General features: G+C 43.6%; 1 protein-coding gene across 1 annotated transcript in view; it reads right to left on the bottom strand.

The window, feature by feature from the left end:
- Positions 1–9,137, bottom strand: part of MBNL3 (muscleblind like splicing regulator 3) — a 47,251-nt gene extending 38,114 nt beyond the window's left edge. The window contains exons 1-2 of the mRNA XM_027837942.1: positions 9,090–9,137; positions 8,593–8,757 (exon numbers count right to left, since the gene is read on the bottom strand). Of these exons, the coding sequence (XP_027693743.1) occupies positions 8,593–8,757; positions 9,090–9,137 (213 nt within the window). The remainder of the gene's footprint in view (positions 1–8,592; positions 8,758–9,089) is intronic.
- Between the last annotated feature and the right edge of the window lie 1,539 nt (positions 9,138–10,676).

The raw sequence follows: 10,676 nt of genomic DNA, 5'->3' as shown, positions 1-10,676 counted from the left end.
GCTGCGGCCAAAACAATTTATCACCCATAAATTGTTTTGGCCGCAGCAGCTCTCCAACACCGTCAACTAAGGGCTACAGGAGGTGCAATCTGTGCCAAGGGAGGACATTATCCATACTGTTGAAACCCCAGATCCTGGAAGTCCTGCTGGGGAAGAGTTGACACTAAGCCATCCCTACTCCCTTCTGTAATTATCCCTACAACCAGCATGATCTGTTTGCCACCTTGTTGCCTGGAGTTAGGGGGTGGAATCTGTGGCCAAAGGGCAGTAAAGCTAACAAGCCCACGTGGGCATTGGAACTATGACTGAGGTTTCATTAATACTACATTCCAACCCGCCACAAAGGAGAAGGGAATGAAGTGGGCTGAGAAGATAGGAGGTTTGATTCATCACACGGGAGGGGATGGGTCAGAATGTTGAGATTTAGTTACCACCATCAAAGGAATCGGGACTTAAAAGCTATGTATGTAAGTACAGTAGTCTCTGCTTGGCTTCCAAAGTCAAGCATTTTCATTGAACTTTGGAAGAAGCTGGGTGACGATTTCAGTGTTTATTAATACAGTTGGGGGGTAGGAAGCAAAGTGACTGCTTTGTTTTTTATTTTTCTTTTCAATAAAAGGAACTCCCAGCTGTGTGACATGCGCAGCCCCAGCAAAGCTATGGATCTAAGAGATCCTGTGTTTTTCTACAGGAGCACCGAGGCTTGTTGGATTCAACAGTTCAAGTCAACAAACATTTCCAAAGCAGCTACTATGTGTAAGGCCTTCTGCTTGCCACTGTAGCAATGACTGAATGAGGTCATGTTTGGAGAGATAGACAGGTATCTATCTCCTGGGTAGCTAGGTAGAAGGTAGAAGCCCAACCACATAAGATAGGATCTTTTGGGGAAAGTAGCAAAACCTGTTTCCTGAAGAATATGAAATTTTGTTCAGGAAAGGCTGTTCCCAGGACAGGACATTCCATCTTCAGTCTCCATGACTTTGCACATGTTCTCCCCCAGCCTGGAATGTACTCTCTTCCTCACCTCCACCTTGAGGAATTCTTAGCTTCCTTCAAAGCTTAGCTCAAAGTGCCACCTCCTGCCAGGGTCTATCCTGAAGCCCTGTGCTGCTAGCACCTAGACCTCAGAAATGACTTTATCTATATTTCACATTTCATTTTCCATGTACATCTCTTCCCCCAACAGAATGTGAGCTCCCTAAGGCCAGTGACTGCTTTGTCTTTGGCTCCCTACCACCTGGCACACAGTAGGACCTTAATAAGTACTTGTTGAATGAATAGAGAAGGGGCTGTCTTGCAAGAGAAAGAGGTCACTGAATTTGGAGACTGAGAATCTAGGTTGAAGTCTTGGGTCTACTACTTGCTAACTGTGGGATTTGAGCTAAGTCATGTGACCTCTCTGTCCTCAGTGTTCTCCTCTATAAAATGAGGGGGCTGTATGATGGCTTATAAGGTTTTTTCCAGCTCTGTCATATGCTTTAATTACTGCATAACTTCTATTGGGAGGTTTGGGTCATCTTCGGTGAACGGAGACTTTCTAATGATAGACCCTCAGAACATTAAATCTGAAGGATCCTTAAATAATGTGAACAACTGATGTTTAGATGGTAGGGGTCTTTTTAAGTTTGCAAAGTGCCCTATACATTATATCATTGGAGCCTCACAGCAACCCTGGGAGATAGGTACTGCAGATATTCTTAGCCTTATTTCACAGAGGACAAAACTAAGGCTCGGCTAGCTATATTTGTGACTTAGTCACACAGCTAGAGCTGGGCCTTTAACTCAGGTTTTCTCCTTGGCCAGTACCCTTCCCAGTATTCTCTGCTATCTCTTAGAAGGCAAGCAGTACCATCCTCCCAAACTCAGACTTTGAGACTCTCAACTTAAACTAACAGCTACAATCCTCAGTCGGGGAGCTAACTATCACTGCTGTGCTTGCATTCCATAAGTAGGAGTACCAAGTACCAGAATGCTTACATGACCTAACCAGCAGTACCATGCTCTGTTATCTACTTGGGAAGCGAGAGTGTTAACCTTATCCAAGGTTACACAGATGCTAAGTATCAGAGGTGAGATTTGAACCTAGGTCCTCTGACTCCAGACCAGTGATCTTTCCACTGTATTACATCCCCAGTGCCTAGCACAGCTGCCTGGAATGTAACAGGAGTTTCATACAAGTTTATAGGAGTGAACTGAATTGGCCGACATAAGCTGGAGGCAGTGTGGTGCAGTGGAACAAAGCCTGGCTTGAGATGTAGCAGCTCTGGCTTCTAGTCCAATCTCTGTCTCTAGCTAGCTATGTGACCTTGAGCAAGTCACTGTCCATCTCTGGGCCTCAATTTTGTTTTCTATAAATTGAAGGGACTGGATCTGATCTCTCTGTTTGCTTTCTCCATGTCATGCTGTAGTTTCTAGTGTGAACTACATTTAGTGGGAACCACGGAGAAAAATGTTTCCTGCTGTACGCAAATTGCAATGTATATTGTCTAGGATAAGGGTGGGAAACGATCATTTGGCCTCCAATGAAGTGATAAATAAAACAAAGTCCAGCCATTTGTGTTTCTATGTCTGGTGCCATGTTCACATGTTTGATTCAGATCACAGAACAGGACAGGCCCTCAGAGGTCACCTATTCAAGCCCTTCTCATTTTATAGAAGAGGTAACTGAGGTCCACAGAAGGAAAGGGACTTGCTCAAAGTCACATCTAGGTAGTCTATGGCAGAGGCAGGATTTTAACTCAGATTCTTTCCGTCCAATCCTAGAGTTCTTTCTTTCTACTGTTCTATATTGCACAGAGGTCTAATACTTCTAAGATTTTCTTTAACTTAAGGGGGAAAGGGGGATTTAAATAAAAAAATCTGAAGGCCTAAAATAGCCATATTGTTCCCAACTCTCACACCCCACCCACTAGATTTCTGGTTTCATTGTCCCTGTAGTCCTGGAGGGCTGTGTTGCCTTCTTGGCTCATCTTGAAAAAAGCCCAAATAAACTTTGAGCCTGGTTTATAAAGAATCCATTTGGGAAAGTGAGATGAAAAAAAAGAAGGAAAAAAAAAGAGCTAAAAAAAGGGTCCTATCCTCTGTCCCCAGATGAAGTCTGTGAGGCAAATGGAGCCAGTGGTTATAACTTCTTGGGTTTGGGATTCCACAAGTTGGCTTCCACAATATGGGCCAGGAAGAGCACCAAGCAGGATCCTCGGGCTGGCACAGCCCAGGCTAAACCCAAATATGCTCGGTCAGCAAACCTCTTCCTTAAGGCTCCAGGTACTGACACTCTCCTGGGTTCAGTTTACCCATGCAGCAGAAACTGTATCTCAAAATCAACAGAACCCCAAAGGGAAACTGAAAGAATTCCCTATAAGGACAGGTCTAGGCTATGCTAGATTTCTAAATCCAAAAATCTTTTTTTTTTAATAGCCCTATAACACATCCCCAGAGGGACCACGCCCAATAGTGAGAGTTCCTCCTTCTGGGCCCTCTAAATTGTGAAATCCAAGCCTACAGAAGCCTGCCTGAGTTCTCTGGAGGAGTGACCCTGCCCTGTTGACCCACTTGGGCTCTGGAAGCTGCCATGAGACTTCCCATGGTGCTTGGTCAGTGGAACAGAATTGTACTCTTAAACCCCAAAGCTTTTGGGTGATGGACCTGAGAAGCTGTCCCCCTCAAACCACCAACAACATCCTCTGCCTCATTTAAGCAAGGGAAACAAAAGGCACCTGAGTTGGGGGTTTATGTCAGCAACCGCCAATTCACACCAGGTAAATGCAGGCAACTGGCTTGTCTACTGCAGCAATACACGCTGCTGGGACTGACGATGGCTGGTATTTATCTGTTGTTTAGTCACATTGGACTGTATTTATTTTTGAGCCACTGCTCCAATTAAGCTGACATCCCCTTTATCAAGGGACTCATTTCTTGCAAATTGAATTGAACTTTGCAAAAATCTCTGTGTAGCACGCACCTCAGGGTTTGATTGGAGAGTGTTCGAGCTGGAAGGCACAGTAGTGTTTCTCTAGCCCTCCTCCTGATTTGATAATCACCCACTTCAGCATTGTCTCCACAATGAACTCACGGCAAAGTGAGATCCAGACATGGTGGTGAGTTCCAAAGGAAATGGAGATGGCCATTCCTCTGACCTTCCTTTAGTGAGCCCCTATCCTGGGTGTTTGTTTAAATCATTCTCCTCATTTTATAGATGAAGAAAAATCAGGCCAAGACTAATGCTTCTTTGATCCCTCACACCTCAATATTCTTACTTGAAAGTTTTTCAGATAGACAGTAGTAGCCTTTAAGGACCAGAAGTAGAGGATGCTTACTCACCTATCTTGAGTTTTGTGCTGTTTACTCTCTTGTTTTTAATCAATGACTTAGAAAAAATGGATATACAGCATGTTTATGAAATGTACAGATGGTACAAAACTCAGAGAGAAGGAGGAGGAGAGAGAGAGAGAGAGAGAGAGAGAGAGAGAGAGAGAGAGAGAGAGCGCACTTACACAATGAAAGACAGTCACAATGTGGAAAAATCTTGCGAGGCTAAAAAACTGTACCCAATCTCATAAAATGGAAAAAAAAACCATTAAGTATTATGCTTGGGTTCAAAAAAAATCAACTTCATAAGAATATAAGTGTAGGTAGTAGTTCACCTGTTTGTACTGTGAGCGAGCAAAGCTTTTCCCATCTTAAGCTCCAGAAAGAGGCATCATGTCCAGGACTCAGAAAGTGATAGCCCTGCTTACCTGTCCCTCTGGCCTAATAGGGTACACCTGGAGCCTTGTGTTCACCGCTGGGTGCTTCATTTTCATAAGGGCATTGATAAGCTGGAGAGCACAGCAACTGAAGAAATTAATCACCAATCAGTTTACCACATTATGATGGCTTCCATTAAAGCAGCAGCAAGGTGGAGAAGTCATTCTCAATGATTCCCTAGGGTCATATCAGTAATATCTTGGGACGTGGAATGTGTGTGGGCAATCCAATCTGCTGGGCTGTCAGTGACTTATTCCCTTTCAGCTCCAAGCCCCTCCCCCAGTCAAAATACCCAGGGAGACGTGGGGTAGACTGGGGGAAAGCAGTCCCTGAGAGGTTGAAGAGCTTCATGGATCAACAATGTCCTCTTACCCTCACAGGACTTCATAGATTTTTACAAAATGCTTTCCCAAACACTCACTTGTTAGATCTTGGCAATAGCTCTTTGTGGGAGATAGCAGAAATGTTATGATTATGGTTGATTATGGTTCTTGGTAGCTAGGTAAGGTAGAAGAAGTCCTAAATTTGAAATCAAAGCACGTAGGTTCAAATCCCAGTTCTGACACTTACTATCCGTGTGACTTTGTATAAGTCGCTTACCCTCTCTGGGCCTCAGTTTCCTCATCTGTAAAAATGAGACTAAATCATAGTAGCTCTAGCACTCTGAAGTTTTTTAAAGTGCTTTATGCACAATATCTCATTTCGTTCTCACCTTGACCTGTGAGGGAAGTTCAATTATTATCCCCATTTTATAGATGAGGAACTGGAGTTTCGGAGAGGGTAAATGATTTGCCTAGCATCCTACAGCTCCTAAGTGTCAGAGGCAAGAGTTAGATCTTCCTGAGTCCAAGGCCAGTAATTTATCCACTCCCCCACCCCAAGCTCCCTCCTAGCTCTAAATCTCTGACTCTATAATCTCCATTTTAACGCAAGAGGGGTGCCAGGCTCAGACACGTGGCGTGACCTAAGGTCATACAGCAGAGGCCACATATCTAGAAGAGTCAGAACAGGAACAAAAACCCAGAGCTTCCAAACTTCCAAATCAGTACTCTGTCCACTCACCATGGAGTCCCAGCAGGAGCTGCAGCCCCAAGGACTCAATCCTTTCTCTGTTATCACTTTCACATGGGACTTTGGGGCTTTATACTTCTCTACAACACAGCCCACAAGTGGCCATCCAGTCTTTGCCTGAAGGCTGCCAGGCCAGGGGAAGCTGCCACCTCCCAAGGCAGCCCATTCCACTTTGGGACAGCTCTCTCCTGCTTAGTGAGAGTTTCCTTACAGGGAGCTGAAACCTTCTCTGTCATTTCTACTTAATGCTCTTGTCTGCCCTCCTGGGCCAAGCAGAGCAAGGCTAATCCCTCACACTCATGACAGCCCTTTGGCCCTTCTTAATAGCTCTTGTGACCCCCCTGAGTCTTCTCTTCTCCAGGATAAATATTCTCAGTTCCTTAAAGGGATGCCATGATCTCAAGGCCAGAGCCTGCTCATTGTCCTCTGGACGCTCTCCAGCTTATCAATGCCCTTATGAAAATGAAGCACCCAGCGGTGAACACAAGGCTCCAGGTGTACCCTATTAGGCCAGAGGGACAGGTAAGCAGGGCTATCACTTTCTGAGTCCTGGACATGATGCCTCTTTCTGGAGCTTAAGATGGGAAAAGCTTTGCTCGCTCACAGTACAAACAGGTGAACTACTACCTACACTTATATTCTTATGAAGTTGATTTTTTTTGAACCCAAGCATAATACTTAATGGTTTTTTTTTCCATTTTATGAGATTGGGTACAGTTTTTTAGCCTCGCAAGATTTTTCCACATTGTGACTGTCTTTCATTGTGTAAGTGCGCTCTCTCTCTCTCTCTCTCTCTCTCTCTCTCTCTCTCTCTCTCTCTCCTCCTCCTTCTCTCTGAGTTTTGTACCATCTGTACATTTCATAAACATGCTGTATATCCATTTTTTCTAAGTCATTGATTAAAAACAAGAGAGTAAACAGCACAAAACTCAAGATAGGTGAGTAAGCATCCTCTACTTCTGGTCCTTAAAGGCTACTACTGTCTATCTGAAAAACTTTCAAGTAAGAATATTGAGGTGTGAGGGATCAAAGAAGCATTAGTCTTGGCCTGATTTTTCTTCATCTATAAAATGAGGAGAATGATTTAAACAAACACCCAGGATAGGGGCTCACTAAAGGAAGGTCAGAGGAATGGCCATCTCCATTTCCTTTGGAACTCACCACCATGTCTGGATCTCACTTTGCCGTGAGTTCATTGTGGAGACAATGCTGAAGTGGGTGATTATCAAATCAGGAGGAGGGCTAGAGAAACACTACTGTGCCTTCCAGCTCGAACACTCTCCAAGTTCTGAGAGGCTCCCGATTACATGGGCCTCATCCAATTTATCCTGCCATTGGCTTAGAGGAAGCTGGGCAGCTGGAATTAGAATGAGATACCCCTGAACTAAACTGGAGACATAGGAGAAGTGTGGTTGAGGGTAGGGGAAAGCAGTTCTCAGCCCTCCCTGTGGAAGCTCTAACAGAACACGAAGCAGCTTTATTATTTCAAGACACAAAGACCTGATGAGTTCTCAACAGTCTTTTTCTTAAGTCTCATGCACTTGAGAAAATTGGACAGTTATAGGACAATTATTTTTTATGGGAAGCGTCTCTGTGAACTCTCCAGCTCATAGAAATGCTGAACTTGAGCCTTGTGAATTTCTGTAATGGGAATCTCTGGTAGGGATCTATAATACCATGAAGGTGTCAGGAAATTTGTTCTAACAGTATCGAATAGGTCTCAAGAGCCCACCTCTGGGAAGTCTGGGGCAGAAGAGCGATCACCGGATTAGGAGTCAGCTCCAGGCTAGGTCTGAGATGGAACTCTGCTGGTTATTAGCTAGGTGAGGGTAAGGCTAAGTCATTTAACTTTTCTGGGTCTCAGGGTCTTCATTTTTAAAACAAGAGGATCAGATTAGATTCTCATTCTCTCTCTCTCTCTCTCTCTCTCTCTCTCTGTCTCTCATTCTGACACATTGAGGATTCTGGCAAATTTTGTTCCTCATGAAATTCATAGCTTTGAGAACAGTTCTGTATGTCTCCATACCCATTCTTCATATGAAAACATTTGGATCCAGTGAGATCATGTGTAGAAAGTGCTTTATGAACCTTAAAGTACTGTATCAATGCCAGCAGAAATTATTAAAGGTTATCTAGTTCCCAGTGATTGCAACCTTCTTTTGACCTCCTAAATCAGGTTTTAATCTTTTTGTGTGTGTCATGAATCCCTCTGGTTGCGATGACCCCTTTGGCTGTGATAGTGACCCCATCTCAGAATAATGGTTTTAAATGCATAAAATCAGATATATGGGATTGCAAAGGAAATCAAAGGTTAGTGAACCTGCTGAAATATGCCCGTGGACAATTTAGGTATTATGGATCCCAGGTCAAGAACTCCTTTCCTAAAGCATTTGTGGTCCCTACCATTCACTTTCCTCCATAAAGCTCACCCTTTCATGCCTCATGGTGGCCTTGAGTTCTTACAGTTTGTGCCAGGGAACCCAAGCTCTGACTGGTCCCACCAAGTGGGATGGGCTTGGTGATGAACTCTATATCTGTTTCCCAAAGACCCACCTGGATAAGGACGGAGAGGCATAAACACACATATATTGTAAATTTACATATATATGTAAATGAACTCATACATAGAGTATCAATCATATATTTTTCTAGATAAGAAGGCTGGTGTTACATCACAGGGAAAACAAGACATTCCAGTTTTATTATCTCTGGTTTTTTTTTTAACCACTAAAAACACTGCCACCCAAATTTCACAGAAATATTTCTATGACTTACAATTGGCTGGAGCTGAGCGCCCGGGAGCATGAATTGCATCTGCTGTGCAAACATGGCAGCCGCAGTCTTTTGCTGTATCAGATTGTTGCGCCCGTTAATTTCGAGCTGGGTCTTTAGGTGAGGAGGAGGGTGAAGATACTTGCAGTTCTCTCGAGTGCAGCGGCCCTGAAAGCAAAAAGACCAAGCTTGTAGACACTGTCATTTTGGACCCAGGGGCAAGTGGTTTATACATATGAAGCTGATATACACAAAGAAATAAGAAAAATCTTAAAAATAGAACCTCAACTTACTAAGACCCAATAAGGACTTCCCATAGCTTTTGTAAGCTGAAAGCATAAAATGATTATTTCAATTAAGTAAAACTCAAAGGTTGAGGTTATATATGCAATTAGTCCAGATGTGTGAATCCATAGTGTGAATATACTATGTGTGCCAATGCACAAATATCCTTTTGCATGAAAATGCCCAATATTTCAAACCAAATCCACCAGTTTTACCTCAAAAATCAGGTGAACTGAAGCCAAGGTGTATCTGGGGGCCTTCATTCGTTGAAGGATCTGAATGCCATGAGACACTGGACAAGGCCCTTTCCCTGAGATGCTCTGATGTGCCAGGAGAACTGGTTACAACCTTTAAGATGTTTCATGGGTTCGCAAGATCTGGAAAGGACTTTAGAGTCCTCTGGTCCACTCTCCCTCATCTGACAGATGGAGCGGCTAGGCCCCAGGACGGCACTGACTTGACTTGCCCAGGTTCATATAGGTAGTGACAGAGGTGAAATTTGAACTTAGGCCTTATTATTTCAAATTCCATTCTTTTTCCATTTTGCCAATACTTTTATTTCAAAACTGCACTGTCCCCTCTTCCCCCCCCCACATTGAGAGGAGTTTTCCAGACAAAAGGGACTCGTACTGAAATTGACCATGTTCAGAACAGCTCCTTCTGTATGGAAATATGTGCTTCAGTAAGGCCCAAAGACTACTTCACTCTTTGAGCATGTCCATTTATCACATTTTGTACAATCAGTATTCCTGAAAAGTCACCATCTGATTTTCTGGAGGAAACTGAACCTCATTTCAAATCCATCAGGAAAGCACAGAGTAAAGCCTCTGGCAAAAGAATGTGAGGTACAGTGTACTAATTGATTAGTCTGCAACATCGGTTTTTCACAACCTGTGTTTGTTCAAAGCAGGACACACCTGTGCTTTTCTCCTCTGGGGCATCGGCCCATTCCTCTAGACTTCACAGGGGTAGGTTGGGCCCTTCTGGAACCTTGCAGGCCTGCCAGGCCCAGTGGGGCAACTTGCAGAAATCCCACTGCTGGGGCTCAATCTGAGGTATGAAGCAGGGCCCTGGGGTCGTGCTCCTCTATGCTGTTTGCTCTCCGTGGATCCTGAGATACTTATCAAGAGAACAACCAAGGTCTGTTTGGGGTTGTACTGATGAGCACTTACATGATTCAGGGATTTGGGTCTTCTCAGAGTATTCTGATGTTCTGATTAAAGACACATGTAAATACTGAGGCTCAACTCTAGTTCAAACTGGTTTACAAGGGTTTGTTTGGATTTCTTTCTTCTCTTTTTTAAACTTGGGTTCCCTTTGTAGGGAAAGCTTTCCTACTTAGGTTTGGTTCTGTTTAATTCCAGTTCCTAATACTTACAAAGTCAGGGTCAATGAATGCTTTCCAAGGTCTGATGTGCTAGGGTCAGATTAGGGCTTTACACACATTTTTCCATTGAAACTTCATAGTCTTATTATCCCCAATTTACAGAGCAGGAAAGTGAGGCTCCATCCACTGCCTCAAACTGCCTTTCAGTCATTCCTAGTGAGTTGCCTAACATACATAGAAAATTAAGTAGCAGAGGAGGAAGGTCTAAATAATGAGAACTGACATTATAAAATGTTTTCCAAGTACTTTGCAAACACTGGCTTATTTGGGCTTCACAATACCCTTTAGGTAGGTTCTATGGATATTATTATCATTTCCATTTTACAGATGAGGAAAGTAAGGCTCAGAGAGGTTAAACCATTTGCCCAGGGTCATAGAGTTAATAAGTACCAGAGGCAGGCTTTGAACCTAGGTC

Source organism: Vombatus ursinus, unplaced genomic scaffold (genome assembly GCF_900497805.2).
Source record: "Vombatus ursinus unplaced genomic scaffold, bare-nosed wombat genome assembly UNPS02004573.1, whole genome shotgun sequence".
Lineage (NCBI taxonomy): Eukaryota > Metazoa > Chordata > Mammalia > Diprotodontia > Vombatidae > Vombatus > Vombatus ursinus.
This window is presented reverse-complemented; position numbering and strand designations above follow the sequence as displayed.